This window comes from Pongo pygmaeus, chromosome 11 (genome assembly GCF_028885625.2).
Source record: "Pongo pygmaeus isolate AG05252 chromosome 11, NHGRI_mPonPyg2-v2.0_pri, whole genome shotgun sequence".
Classification (NCBI taxonomy): Eukaryota; Metazoa; Chordata; class Mammalia; order Primates; family Hominidae; genus Pongo; species Pongo pygmaeus.
The window spans coordinates 96,743,880-96,759,432 of NC_072384.2; the positions used below are offsets into that span (position 1 = coordinate 96,743,880).

A 15,553-nucleotide genomic window follows, 5' to 3' on the forward strand; every position below is an offset into this window, starting at 1 on the left:
ATGGACTTCTTGCATCTGTCCGTTACAGTGGAATTGAAAACATGCTTCTCTCTTTCAGATTGAATCTCTACAAAAAGCTCTAGATGTAGCTAGAGAAGACAACAGGAAACTTGCTATGAGTCTGGAGCAAGCTCTCCAGACAAATAATCATCTGCAAACAAAGCTAGATCACATTCAAGAGCAATTGGAAAGCAAAGAACTTGAGCGACAGAATTTGGAAACCTTCAAGTAAGAGCATTATAGTCACAGTAAAATTAGGGAAGCACCTCTGGAGGAGTAAGTCACATTCACATAAATGGCTCATTCACATAAATCAGTTAAACTCTTTTCTCCTGCTTTGCCCTAGTACTTCCAGCAGAGCCATGTTAAGAACCAGGCATAGCTGAGCACCAGCAGGTAATAGCTGGCTAGAGCATGATCATTTGACTCTCCTTCTCAGCTCTTCCTTCATCTACTATCTAGCTGCTGCTTTACTCAAAAGTTAAATCAAAACTTAAAGAATATTGATTGGAAGGGACATTCTCATGTTTCTATGAAGGCTTTTCTATTAACAGCTTATATGTCCTTTAAAGGCAGATTTAGACAAGGAAAAACATCAGCCTGGGTGGAATGACTCTATCTAAGCAGATGTTAAGCCATTAAATGTTTTCAGTTCTGACCTGAGATTACTTAGATCAGACCTATCCAGTTCAGGTCAAATGACTAAAGTTTTGCCTTAAATTATACCTAGGTAAATATTTAGGTAATAATAGCATCCCATGAAAATTTATACTTAAGGGAAATGCAGTGTGCACGTAGATCTTTATTCCTTTTTATTTATTTATTTATCTGAGACTTGGTCTTGCCCTGTTGCCCAGGCTGGAGTTCAGTGGTGTGATCGTGGCTCACTGCCGCCTCTACTTCCTGGACTCATGCAGTTCTCCCACCTGAGCCTCCTGAGTAGTTGGAACTACAAGCATGCATCACCATACCTGGCTAATTTTTTTTTTTTTTTTTGGTAAGAGATAGGGTTTCTCCATGTTGCCCGGGCTGGTCTCAAACTCCTGGGCTCAAACAATCCACCTGCCTTGGCCTCCCAAAATGCTGGGATTACAGGCATGAGCCACTGTTCTCAGCGTAGATATTTATTATTTTCAATTAGTGAGCATGTTGATACAGGAAAGAGGTACAAGCTAAAGCAGAGATGGTATTTTCCAGATATATGATCTCTGCAAATTTTATATTCAGCTGAAATGTTACTGCCTTAAGACTGTTCCATATTGTGTTTATGTAGTCGTTGGCAGCATCATTTAAAACTGCAATGTCAGTTTAGGTAATTATGATTTAGAGGGCTTGTAATTGTTTCAAAGCCTGAAAATTATTTAGGTGACTGTAAAATGTAGTCCTTGCCACTGCTGCTTAAACAAACAAAACCAAAGGAAAAAAAAAATGGTTAGGTCATTTACAGGAAAAGGATGAGGTGAGAGTTAGAGGTCTCCTTGCAACATTTGCTTCAGGATTTACCCTTGTGCCACTGCTTATGATAATGGTTTGTATTTTCATCAAAGGTGAATCAACCTTCTTTACTTGAGATCTTTGAACCTCCTGAAATCATATGCAGAACTGTATTTATCAGTGCACATGGTTAGGAAGACAGAGCAGGTTTTGGAGAACTTGTTGGGTTTCAGGTACAGTTACTTAATTTAGACTTAGAAATGCAGGCTTAGTTCTAAGAAGAGGCTACTAGTTGGAATTCATCTCCATAAAGATAAAAGCTAAACGCCAGGCGCGGTGGCTCACACCTGTAATCCCAGTACTTTGGGAGGCCAAGGTGGGCGGATCACGAGGTCAGGAGATCGAGACCATCCTGGCCAACATGGTGAAACCCCATTTCTACTAAAAATACAAACCTGGGTGTGGTGGTGTGTGACTGTATTCCCAGCTACTCAGGAGGCTAAGGCAGGAGAATCACTTGAACCTGGGAGGCAGAGGTTGCAGTAAGCCGAGATTACGCCACTACACTCCAGCCTCGGTGACAGAGCGAGACTCCATCTCAAAAAAATAAAAAGATAAACGCTAAAGCTTTGGTGTGGGTTAGACTGCCATGGGAAAAGTATAGAGAGAGAACCAACATCAGAACTTGGAGATGTGCTGCATTTCAGGTAGAAGGCGAACAGAGGCCAGAGAAGGATCCAGAGAAGGAGCATTTAGTGGAGGTAAGGAAAGAGTTGGTAGAATGTAGTATCACCAGAGTCAAACACAAGTGAGTCAGATGCTGCAGAGTCAAAGAGACCAGAGAGGAAGCCACTGGGTTTTGCAACAGGTATCTACCAATCATCCTCCAGATGGCCAGTTTCTGTAGATACAGAAGATCACAAAGAGTAAGTGATTGATGAGGAAGGGCAGGCAAAGAGGACAATGGTGAAGATAAAGAAGATCAGATAGCAGCTCAAGAGCATAACATGAAGAAAAGTTATTCTGCTGCTGTCCTGTTTTTAGAATGCGAGGAGCTGGACTATGATTAAAGATTATGGGAAAGAACTCAGTCGAACTGGAGAAAAACAAGAGACAGTATAAGCGGAAGGGTTATCTTTAAAGATAAGGTTGGACATTTCTTCCTTTGGGACTAGAGGGAAGCAGACGCTGGTTGAGTCTTCAGAAGACTGTTAAGGAGGCTGATTGGTAGATGGTCTGCGATTTTCCTTAGAAGAAAAAAGAGCAAGATGAATACATTCTAGAGATCTGCTATATAACATAGGGCTATAATGAACAACACTATATTGTATGCTTAAAATTTGTTAAGAGGGTAGATCTCATGTTAAATGTTCTTACCTCAGTAAAAAGAAGAAGAAAGTAAGAGTTGAAGTGCTATGTAGGGGCTGAGGGTAGAGGTAGAGACTTGAGAGAAATTTTAAAATTAAAAATTAAAGTTAATAAAAAATTTAATTTAAAAATCCAAAATTTAGAATTTGAATTTTTAGAGCTAGATGATGATGATGATGACAGTAGCTAACATTTGTTACATGCTCATAATATGTTGGGTAATATGCTAAGGACTTCACATGCATTATTTCCTTTAGTACAAACTATTACCCTATGATGGTGGTTACTGTTATTATTCCCATTTTGAAGATAAGGGAACAAGCAGGGGAAGGTGGTGTACCATACTCAAGGTCAGACATCATCTTACTAGAGCTGGGATTAGATCCAGGCAGCAGCAGGCTGACTCCAAAACTTATAGTCTTAATCATTTTGATATAATCACAATAAATTTAAAGGCAATTTAGAAAGTTAAAATCAAAATACAGCACTGTAAAAATGATAGTTTTCTCTTTCTGTATCTCCATGAATTTTTTGCTCATTTTTCAGATTGAGGTGGGTATGGGGAGGAGTGTGGGAATATAAGAAATAACCATAATTATATCCAATGACTTCAGGATCTCCATCCCTTTATGCTGTGCCTTGAGGACAGCTGTCAGCAACTTTTTAGATGTGATGTACCAAAGTATATTGATACATTCCTGCCTGGGGTACTGGAGGGACAGTTGCAGTTACCACCTGCAAGTCTCATGTATAGACCAAGCCACTGAATGCTGCCAAGTGGAGAAACTGAATCCATTAGTAGATGTGCTTTTAGAGATACATGGAGAACATGGATATATTATACAAATAAGAGCAAGAGATGGTCAGGAGGAGAGAGAGGGAAAATGAAGATGATTTCATGGCAGGGCAGGCTCCTCCTATCCTTTGAGAAAGAACCAATAACTCGAGCAATCATACAGTAAGTCATTATCAGCTAGCTCAGAGAATGTTAAAGCTGGAATAAGCCTAGTAATTGTTTAAATCCATTTAGTCCTTTTTGGAGTCACTTATCCTTTTAAAAGTCAGAAGCTATGGACTCAGCTACACTCCCTCACACACACACATTTTGCATATTATTTCAGAGAATTCCAGCATCCTCAGAAGATTAATCATGGGTCTTGACCAAGGAGTTCAAGTGAGGAATGCTGATCTAATTTAAGGCTCTCAGTTTAAAGATAAGGAAACAATATTATTACAAGTTAAAACTTAAGTAGTAAATAGCTGCTAGCAAAAAGACACCATCTTACTAGAGGTGAGATTACAATCCAGGCAGCAGCAGGCTGACTCCAAAACCCATAGTCTTGATCACTTTGCTATAATAATGGTTTTGTTTGAAAAGACGCAAGAGAAAAGACAAAAGCAAATATCTCTTAAAGTGTTTATTCTTCCTCCAATATTTTTCTTTGATGTGAGTTTTTTACTCGTTTGGTTGGATCTCTTTATGTAGAATTAATGTTTTTTAATGCTACAGATAAATTCACTTCTTTTTTCTTCTGTTAATGAGCTCCAAATTAGTGAGGTTCACCAGGCTACGATAGGCTGCTTGTTTATAAATCATACACCTTTTGGAGAGTTGCACACTCCCCTCCAAAACTTTCTTACCTCCTAAAGTGATTTCTAAAGGGGACTTACCACCTCTCTTCTTCAAAACAGAGACCGGATGACTGAAGAGTCCAAAGTGGAAGCAGAATTGCATGCTGAACGCATAGAAGCTCTAAGAAAGCAGTTTCAAACCGAGAGAGAAACTGCAAAGAAAGTGGCACAACGGGAAGTGGCTGAGGTATAGAGTCATGAGAAAGGTTTCTCTTTTGGTGAATGCCTCTTAGGATAAGCAGCTCAAGGATTTCAGAGAATGGCTACAGTTGTTCTTTGACTCCTCTCGTCCCCCTTTGATCAGCAGGCCAGATGTAATTAAGACCTCTCTGTAAAGCAACACACAAGAAAAAAGTTTCTGACATAATTCTCTGCCCAACAAAGTTGTGCCTTGATGGGAGATTTTCCATCAGAGAGTGATAAGCAAGAGGGATAGAGGAATAAGGAGACTGCCATTTGATAGACAGAAGAGAAATCATCTGTCTTCTCAGTTCACTTAACTGGCATCTATTCTGCATCTACCATTTCCTGAGAGGCACAGAGAAAACAGTAGAAGATATGGTCCATGCCCTATTGTGTGCCAAATGACCCTTGTTTGGGATCTCCACTCTGGACATGAGACATATAGGGAAAACATCAGAGAACTTTCTTGGGTAGCAGAGGCTGTGTACAACTTTGAAGGAATTCAAAGTAAGAGAAAGTTTATTTTAGGCCATTTGGTTGATAGAAGAAGGGAAACTTAATGAGAGTACAGGATTGAGACTAGCAGAAATGGCAGGGCTGGACACCTTACGAAACAGCACAGGCCAAGCTTACAAAAATGAACAGGACATGTGAGCAGATGAAAAGTAGCCTCTCTTGATTAGAGCAGAGACTTTGGAAAATGTTAGAGAGAGAGTGTTAGCTTAAATGGGACCACCTGATAGATGGCCTTAGTTATAGAAATGTTGGATGTGAACTCTTAGGTAGAAACGGAGCACTATGGGTGTCTGAGCAGGGGTGGTATGATAGAAGCATAAGTTTAGGAAGGTGAATGTAACAGCAGAGGACAGTAGAGGATAATGAAGAGAAACTGGAGGCATGGAGGCTTGAGAAAACTATAACAGTTAATTTGAGTATTAGATGATTAGGGCCAAGCAAAGTAGTTCAGTTGAAAATAGAAAACAATTAAGTTAGAAAGCCCATTTTAATAGAAAAATCATCAAACAGGCCAGGCGAGGTGGCTCATGCTTGTAATCCCAGCACTTTGGGAGGCTGAGGCAGGTGGATCACCTGAGGTCAGAAGTTTGAGACCAGCCTGGCCAACATGGTGAAACTCCATCTCCACTAAAAATACAAAAACTAGCTGGGCGTGGTGGCGGGCACCTGTAATCCCAGCTATTCAGGTGGCTGAGGCACAAAAATCACTTGAACCCGGGAGGTGGAGCTTGCAGTGAGCTGAGACAGCGCCACTGCACTCCAGCCTGGGCGACAGAGTAAGACTCCGTCTCAAAAAAAAAAAAAAAGAAAGAAAAAAATTATCAAACAGACATTAAATGTTGTATCCTGGAGAGGGAGGGATTAAAATGATTCCTTAGTTGGCATAGCTGGTCTGTGTTTCACCAAATTTGTTACATTTAGTAGTTGGAATTGACAGACCATTCACAGAATCAAACTCAAATAATGGTATATAAATATAAAACAATTTTGTGAATTGTAAAGCACTGTATAAATACAAATGTTATAAAAAGCAAATTCTGCTTTTTATAGAAGAGTTAGGGAACATAAAGGTGTGCTAAATGTAGAAATGTACCTTTAGTCGGAGATCATTGTTAAGAATACTTACAGCCGGGCGCAGTGGCTCACACCTGTAATCCCAGCACTTTGGGAGGCTGAGGTGGGGGGTGGATCACGAGGTCAGGAGATAGAGACCATCCTGGCTAACATGGTGAAACCCTGTCTCTACTAAAAATACAAAAAATTAGCCGGGCGTGGTGGTGGGTGCCTGTAATCCCAGCTGCTCGGGAGGCTGAGGCAGGAGAGTGGCATGAACCCGGGAGGTGGAGCTTGCAGTGAGCTGAGATCACGCCACTGCACCCTAGCCTGGGCTACAGAGCACGACTCTGTCTCAAAAAAAAAAAAAAAAAAAAAAAAAGAATACTTACAAAATGAAATCCTTTGAAGAAGGATCAGTGACAGTGGAGAACAGTGAGAGTGACAGCAGTGAGAAGTTGGCAGCAGCAATGGGCTCAGGGAGCACTGCCTGAGTCCCAGCTCTGCCTCTTACTAGCTGCGTGTTAATTTACTAAGTAAGTGACTTAATTTCTGAGTTTCAGTTTCCTCAGTCATAAAATGGAAACCATCACAACTACTTTTTCAAGTTTGTCTTGAGAAATAAATTGGAAAGCATTTGTAAAGTAATTATTGCAGTGCCTGAACATAATAATCGGTACAAAGTAAATGATAGTTGTTAGTGCTTATACAGTTTTAGAAAGGCTGTGATTGAGGTAACTGGAATATCTAACAGGAAGTTAGTTGGGTAGTAATAAAAGACTGTAGTGTAAAGTTAGGATCTAAAAGAAGTAACTAGTATAGAGAGAAAAGGTACAGATATGCTTGACTTCACTCTTTGCTATGTTAAATGCTACTATCCATAGAGAATACCACCTTCCTGTCTTCTCCCTTCTCAACTACCTCCTCTTCCTAAAGTTTTCAAGAAGCAATGGTTTAGGGCATATTAGAAGGCGTGAACTCTAAAATTATTTAAGTAACTACTATGCAGTTTTTTTTCACGAGAGAAGTTTGTTAAAATCCTTAAGAACAAAAAGCAAAATTATAAAAATATATGCCATGGCAGTCAATACCTGACAGATATTTATATAAACTGCCATATAATTCATTTTCATTTCTTCAGACGTGAGGTTGCAAGTGACAGACAAGAGCTTATAGCATGATAATCACAGAGTAATTCAACTTCTCAACTTCTCAACTACCTCCTCTTCCTGAAGTTTTCAAGAAGCAATAGTTTAAGGGCATATTAGAAGGCGTGAACTCTGTAAAATTATTTAAGTAACTACTATGCAGTTTTTTTCACAAGAGAAGTTTATTAAAATCCTGAAGAACAAAAAGCAAAATTATAAAAATATATGCCATGGCAGTCAATACCTGACAGATATTTATATAAACTGCCATATAATTCATTTTCATTTCTTCAGACGTGAGGTTGCAAGTGACAGAGAAGAGCTTATAGCATGATAATCACAGAGTAATTGTGTGTGCCAGACTCTACTTCTTTCTCTATATGATCTTATTTAATTTAATTGTTATTTGTAGTCTATGAAGTAGGCTATACACACACTGTTCAGATGATGAACCTGAGGCTTAAGGTAGTTAATTGGCCCCAGATCACTCAGCTAGTAAGTGCTGAAGCTGATATTTGGACAGAGGCCTGACTCCAAAGTCATGCTCTTAAAATGCAAATGATGAATATACCTTTACATTCTTTATTCCAAGCAAGATTTTGTTCTTTAGTGATAAAAATTATGAAAACCACTTGGTCTATTGCTCCATAAATCTGCTTAATCAGACATTATTATTGCCTCACTAACTCTCCTTTTTAAAAGAAGATCCAAAGATAACAAAATATAAGGACAAAACTAAGTAAGCTTCTCTTAATGGAAAGTAAAAATGTTTCAATTTTCTCCCTTGTGTTTTAAGCTGAAGAAAGCCCTTGATGAAGCTAACTTCAGATCAGTGGAAGTGTCCCGGACCAACCGAGAGCTGCGACAGAAACTTGCAGAGCTAGAAAAAATACTAGAAAGTAACAAGGAGAAAATAAAGAATCAAAAGACCCAAATTAAGCTCCACTTGTCAGCTAAGGCGAATAATGCTCAGAATATAGAAAGGATGAAGGTTGTATGAGAAACCTCTTCTCACTTCCTGGATACCCTGTGAGGATGTAGTCAGTCAATGATGTCTGGGGAAGACAGGTTTTAGAACCATACCAGCCCCATGTATTCTCTGGGAATTATAGCCAGTTGTCTCTGGGGAGACTTTTTCAGTGGAGACGCTGCTGTGTAAATGTTTGATTTCTCATTTGCTGCCAGTGTCACATTCTGGCTCCCCATCTGTCTCTTCCGTGTTGATTGTACTGGACTTTGCTCTTTTGGGATCAGTGGGCTAGATGGGAAAGAAAGCTCAGCAGGAACTGGTAACTTTGGTCTCATATTGGATTCTTTCTGTCATCCTATAGGCAAAAAGAGCAAGCCAGTTTTTCCACTGATCATCTTTTTATGTTATTTTCCAATTACTTTTAGCAAATAGAAAAAGAATTGAAGCAAATGGAGCTAATTAAGGATCAATATCAGAAAAAAAACTACGAACAGGTAGATGATTTCCATACACTCTGTGTCTACCTTTCATGCAAAATCTCAAACTTGGAGGGTGTTCACCAAATGTGTCTGTCTTTGTATCCTTCCAGTCTTTGAGTATCCAGAGATTTGTGTGTGAAATGACTAACCTGCAGAAAGAGATGCAGATGTTGGCCAAGAGCCAATATGATGCCTCAGTGCGGAATAAACAGCAAGAGCTGCACCTAGAAGCAGAGCGGAAAATAAGGCTGGAGCTAGAGAATCGGTGCCAGGTAAAAGGTTTCCTAAGATTCATCTTAAAGATGATCAGCAAATGACATGTGCCAAAGCCCAGCAGTATTGCACCTAGACTTTCTAGAGTCTACAGAAGACAACACACATTTACAAATTGTTTATCTTAGCTAAGTCCTTAGAATAATAGTATCTAGGAAGAAGGCTGTAGTTTGAATATGGCAAATGTTCTCCATTTTCAGTTTAATAAAAGTAATGTCAATTTTTAAAGAACATCTAGAGCTTACATATGCAAAGTATCAGTTACTAAGTAAGACTTCTGAACTGAATTTCATAGCCTTTCAGGAACTTTGTACACCTCGTTTCTTCTCGTAGCACAGGTACACCTGTTGCTGTTACAGGACTCTTAGGTATTCCTAAAGTCTTAAAAGCATAACGTCTTATCACTGAAAAGGGACTTCAAGAGATCACTGAGCTCTTGTCTTTCAGTAGGGTTTGTCATGAGAAGTATCTCTCCAGTTCTGAAAAAAGATATTAATCACTTTCCTCAACAAACTCCATAAATAAAAAATCAAAGTCTGTAATCATATGCACATATGTAGATATGTAGACTATAGGTTAAGCTGAAAATAACAGTTTTTATCTCATATGTCAGTAGCACCTGAAGTTAGAAGGCACTCCATCCTATTTTCATATTTAGTTGCCCATTTATTATAACAGTGAAGCATTTGGCTTCTTATGGTATGTTGGAAGTTTATAAAAATCTTTGTATCACATTTTCAGGAATTGGAAGAAACTATCAGACACCTGAAGAAATGTAAAGAGGCAACAGAGAATAAGCTGAAAGAAGCCAGTGTGGAATCAGAACAGGTGAGCCAGACCCACGGACATAAAGACTTAGACGTTTCCTTCAACACAACAACCCTGAAGCAACCCAAGTCAATGTGAAATCCTTCATTAACATAGTTGTCAGGAATGCAACAGGGAAGAACGAGTAACTTCCTAAGTGTGGTCTCTATTGTAGAGAAGAAGTGATTTTTAGATTAAGAGTCTGTGTCCAGATGACAGATGATATATAACAGAATGCTAAAATATTAAACCTGAAGTCCAAATCTCCCTACTAAATATAAGGAAAGACCAGCATATGTGTGGATTTTAATGCATTATTATTTGACATGACCCTACTGAAAGTGGATGCTCTTTGTTCAATCAATCAAAAACTAAAAAAGTAAAGTAGACCCTATTTAACTAATTTGTGAATTTGCTTTCTCTAAACTTAAATTAGCCTTTTGGGGGGTATTTCAAATCATACTTTTTTTTTTTTTTTTTTTTCCGAGACAAGGTCTCACTCTGTCACCAGGCTGGAGTGCGTGGCATAATCTTGGCTCACTGCAACCTCCGCCTCCCAGGCTCAAATGATCCTCCCAAGTAGCCAAGTAGCTGGGCATGGTGCACCACCATGCCCAGCTAATTTTTGGTAGAGATGAGGTTCCACTATGTTGCCAGGCTGGTCTCAAACTCCCGGACTCAAGTGATCCACCAGCCTTGGCCTCCCAAAGTGCTGTGATTCCAGGTGTGAACCACCACACCTGGCCCATGAACTACTACATTCTTAAGAGTCTTTCATATATTTTTTTCATTTTCAAAGCCATCTTATACCTTCATTCTTAATTTTCTCCTGGGTCCTCTCTTCCATTACTTCACATCCAGGAAACATTAACAGATGCATGAAAAGCAGCAAGTCTGCATGCATTCTTTAACCCCTCACTCAGAAATTACTCTCATGTATAGGATGTTAAGTATAATATGCAAATAGGTTGCGAAGAACAAGCAGTCAGAATTTGGGTCTTTTAATTTCTAAGTAAAAAATCCTTGCAACTAATACACAAAAAAACTTGTAACTCTTTCTTTGTGTCTTTTAATGGTGATATTTATATGTTCAGATAACAGCTAATCTGGAAGAAGCTCATCGCTGGTTTAAGCACAGGTTTGATGGTCTACAACTTGAGCTGACAAAAAACCGGTTGCAGAGGCCTTCTGGGGAAGACAGGTGGCAGGAAAAGGTAAGATTAAGACATGGATGTCTTCAGCAATTTTCTGCTTGTTGCTTCTCAGATTTCTAATTACTGCAGTTCTCTCATCATCTCGATACTCTCTCTTTTAATCTTTAGTTTCTTTAGACTAATGCTAGGAAACCAATTAATTTCTTTTTCTTACAAAGTTCCACCTGTCACAAACTTTTTAGATTAGAATCACTTGTCTTCATGAATACATGACATGTGTAGAGGCAAAACAGGTGCAGATTGCTGCAGTTTGCTCTGAACAGTCAGTGTTAGGTGTGTTTTCTTTCCAACAGGACCAAGATGTAAAACATGATGTCATGTCCAACCAATCTGTTCTGCATCGATGGGAGAAAAAACAGAATCTTAGGCCCATGCCCAAGAAGTATCATTCTGAGGTACAGAGGAAGTGATGTCCTTGACAAGGGAGCTTCTTTATGTATAGCTACACTCCATAATTCCAAGAGCCCAGCAGCCAGGGCTGGCCTGTTTCTAGAGTCATAAGAACATGAAGTCTTTGATGTGGGCTGAAGATTTTGGACCTGAGTTTATCACTTTATGAACTCTTATATCAGTACAAAACTACCCCTTTTTTTGTCCCTTTTCGCATTTTCCACCCAATAAATTTATGTTAATTTGTTGTATGATAGGACATGGTGTTGCATAATTCTTGTCTGTTTTTCTAATAAGTATATTTTATGAAAAAGCTTTTAGCAAGGTTCTAAATGATATTGCTACTAAACGATATGTTTTGTTTCAATGAAATGTCCCACTCTAACATGCAGTAGATAATCCCTGGTAATAGAATTGTGTGAAAAATGGTAAAGACTCCTCTACTGTCTTGTAAACTTACACACTTCTATGTTGGGTAATTACCAGCATATCTTTTAAAAGACTAATATCTCTATTCTCAAATAAGGCATTTCAGAGATTATATTTACAGCTTCCTTGGTCATTAAAAAAGTTATAGAATGCAGCAGTCTGTTCTTCTCAGGGAGAGTATGCCTGACCAACATAGCTCTTCCTTACTATAGTTAAGCAATAAGCTTATCTTTGTCTTTTTATTTCAGATGTTGAGTGGTGGATTAGGTAATCCAGATTTAACACATGTAAATGGCTGGCATAAGACCTGACTTAATTAATACTCAAGTAATCATAGCTGCTGCTGATATTATCAGGACCTAAATCAAGTAAGCAATCACGAAATTGGAAATAATATCAAATATAAGATTGTCAAAGGTTGATGAGCCTACTACTCAATATCTGATAGAAAAAAACAAAGCTGAATTTATCGCTTACTATATAGCAAGGGAGAAGTGTTGTTCAGGCATAGTCCTCCTTGAGCAGAGCAGACTGTTAATCTCATGTAGGTTTTTTGGGAATGTGAAATTCATATTGATACCTATAGAACTGTAGTTACTGGAGTGAGACTATTGTTCATTGATTCACATTCAGAAGCATGTTAATTGGAGTGGGTCCATTTCTGTTTGTTTGACTTTAGGAATAAAGGACTCTTGCTAGTTTTCAGGCTTGTAAAAGCATGTACAAAAAAGCAAGTTGGCCGGGTGAGGTGGCTCATGCCTGTAATCCCAGCACTTTGGGAGGCCAAGGCAGGCAGATCACTTGAGGCCAGGAGTTCGAGATCAGCCTGGCCAACATGGGGAAACCCTATCTCTATCAAAAATACAAAAGTTAGCTGGGTGTGGTGGTGCACACCTGTAGTCCCAGCTACCTGGGAGGCTGAGGCACAAGAATCGCTTGAACCCAGGAGGTGGAGGTGGTAGTGAGCCAAGATCATGCCACTGCAGTCCAGCCTGGGCAACAGAGTGAAACTGTCTCAAAAAAAAAAAAAAAAAAAAGAAAGTTGTCACTGAGCTAATGGACAAGTTAAAAACTGGTAAAAACTGTTAGTTAAAAACTAGCCGCTTGTTCTTGTGGCTTCCAAACAATCAATCTCAATCTGTTTTTGGGGGGATGTAAACATTTTATTCTTTGTGCCCCCTTTTGGTCCTCTATCATATGTTAGGACAGTGGCTCTGTAGAAGCATTTGAGACTGAACAATAGACATCAAATATTTTGTTAACCCAGGTACAATATGAAGTGTTAGCACTGGTGCACACACCTCTCTGGTTGGGAAAAGAAAATAATTCATGGCTATTTTATTACCTATAACTACTTTGGTTGTGTGGTTTGAATGTGTCTCCTCCAAAATTCATGTTGAAACTTAATTCTTACTGTGGTAGTGTTAAGTGGGGGGCCTTTAGGGCCTCTAGGGAAATGGTATTAAGTGGGGGGCCTTTGGGGCTCTGCCCTGATGAATGGAGTAGTGCCTCATTAAAGGGCTGGAGGGAACTAGCTTGGGCCATTTTGGCCTTCTGCCGGAAGATTATAAGTGAGGACACAGCATTCAGCCCCTCTGGAGGAAACAGCAACAAGGTGCCATCTTAGAAACAGGGAACGGGGTCTTCACTTGACATAAAATCTGCAAGCACCTTGATCTTGGACTTCCCAGCCTCCCAAACTGTAAGAAGTAAATGTCTGTTCTTTATAAATTATTCAGTCTCAACTGTTTTGTTATAGCAGCAGAAACAGACTAAGAAGACGCCTGGTTATGAAAAATTTAAGTTGTTTGCTGTGTCTCCAAGGGTTGGGCTGTGTTATTTACTGGGTCAGCTAAAGTGAAAGAACACATTTTTTATGGTCTCCTCAAGTTGTCAAACTCCTATGGGATAGGTCACTATCCATAGGAGTTGATATGGTTTGGCTCTGTGTCCCCACCCGAATCTCATGTTGAATTGTAATTCCCAGTGTTGGAGGAGGAGGGGCCTGGTGGAAGGTGATTGGATTATGGGGGCAGTTTTCCCCCTTGCTGTTCTTGTGATAGTGAGTGACTTCTCACAAGATCTGGTTGTTTAAAAGTGTGTAGTATCTCCCTGTTCACTTGCTCTCTCCTGTTGCCATGTGAAGATGTGCTTGCTCCCCCTTTGCCCTTCCGCCATGATTATAAGTTTCCTGAGGCCTCCCCAGCCTCAGGTACTTATACAGTACCACAGGGTGTACTGTACACCCTGTGGAACTGTGAGTCAATTAAGCCTCTTTATAAATTACCCAGTCTCAGGTAGTTCTGTATAGCAGTGTGAGAATGGACTAACACAGGAGTCTCCCCAAAAAGGGATTTATCCCTTTGGGCTCTTTATAAAGATATATAGTCAATTGAGGGTATTGGGGAATTATAACCTTAAAACAGCCTAACCAGGAGCCCCCCAGAATAATTAACCTTGGTCCAGGGTTGGCACGGAAAACCTTGGTGCTGAATTCCACAAAGGAAAAAGATCCCAGTTACTACACAAGGGAGATGATCAACCTTAATGGATTGTAAATGTATTACCGCTTATGTTGTCATGACAGTCACAGTTATATGCCAAGAATATTTATATCCTCCTTTTCCAGAACAAGGATGTTTCTCTTCACTTATGTATTGTCCTCAAAGGGTATCATTATTGATAAAGTTAATGTAACATACCTTTATGTTATTTTCAGATTGGCTATACGAGACTGGGAGAAAGACATAGTTAGATTGATGATCATTTCTAGTAAAGCTTATATTTGTTGTAAGAGGCATATGATAGCCAAATCACAACTATATAAGCTTAAACCAGTAAAGAGAGGAGTATGACCAACAGAATAACAGACAAAGGTATGTTAAGAGAATGTGACAGAAGAATCTTGTTTGGATGGTCTTAGGCCGAAGCTGCCTGTTTTATGTGGTTATCTGCTTGTTCTGAGGCTTTTGGGTTGGCAGTCAGTTTCTGCAGATCATTTGCTTCTGAGAGCCCTTCAGAGAACTTTGGAATCTCTAATGGGTATAACTTTCTGATTCTATTAAGACCTTTTCTGTTTTTCCAGAGGATTGAAGTGATATGAGCAGTAAGAGTTCATTTAAAAAGCAAAGCTTGTATAATTCAAATCATGAAAAACCATTCCAGCTTAATGTGTCCCTGTATTATTAGATAGATGTAATATCTTTGGTGGGAAACACAAACTCGAATCCTTTTTTAGCCATTTTAAGTGCTAGCTTTTTGACAAGGGAATGTTTCCACTCATCCAGAAAATAAATATACCATTATTACTATATATAACACACATAGAATCAAGTAGTTATATACAATCCATTTGGATGTACTCAAAGAGTCTTTTAGGGTATGGTTCTAGTTCATACCCCACCTTTATAATTTTTCCAAATTAATTTCATTACAGATGAAACATTATCTGGCCACATCCTTTGGCATGCTAAAAAAGTTTCAGTGATTAATATTGTGGCAAATTTTTTCGTTCTGTGATACGTTGTTTTATAGAAGATTTTAGTAAGTGTCTATTTGAAGGTTTTTTTTTTTCCCTTATTTTAAGTTCAGGGGTACATGTGCAGAGTGTGCAGGTTTGTTACATAGGTAAACATGTGCCATGGTGGTTTGCTGCAT

The 15,553-nt window shown here is 39.1% G+C and overlaps 1 protein-coding gene across 17 annotated transcripts in view; it reads left to right on the forward strand.

Annotated features, from left to right (window-relative positions):
- The window catches only part of CCDC150 (coiled-coil domain containing 150), a 94,298-nt gene extending 82,572 nt beyond the window's left edge, over positions 1-11,726 (forward strand). For 12 of the 17 annotated variants that reach the window (XM_063647770.1, XM_054477072.2, XM_054477079.2 and 9 more), the window contains 8 exons: positions 59-228; positions 4,495-4,621; positions 8,131-8,325; positions 8,730-8,798; positions 8,894-9,055; positions 9,798-9,884; positions 10,958-11,077; positions 11,371-11,726. In XM_063647770.1, coding sequence (XP_063503840.1) covers positions 59-228; positions 4,495-4,621; positions 8,131-8,325; positions 8,730-8,798; positions 8,894-9,055; positions 9,798-9,884; positions 10,958-11,077; positions 11,371-11,487 — 1,047 coding nt within the window. In that variant the 3' untranslated portion in view covers positions 11,488-11,726. The remainder of the gene's footprint in view (positions 1-58; positions 229-4,494; positions 4,622-8,130; positions 8,326-8,729; positions 8,799-8,893; positions 9,056-9,797; positions 9,885-10,957; positions 11,078-11,370) is intronic. The other 5 variants (XM_054477077.2, XM_054477081.2, XM_054477080.2 and 2 more) reach the window with 1 other exon arrangement.
- Positions 11,727-15,553: the final 3,827 nt, after the last annotated feature.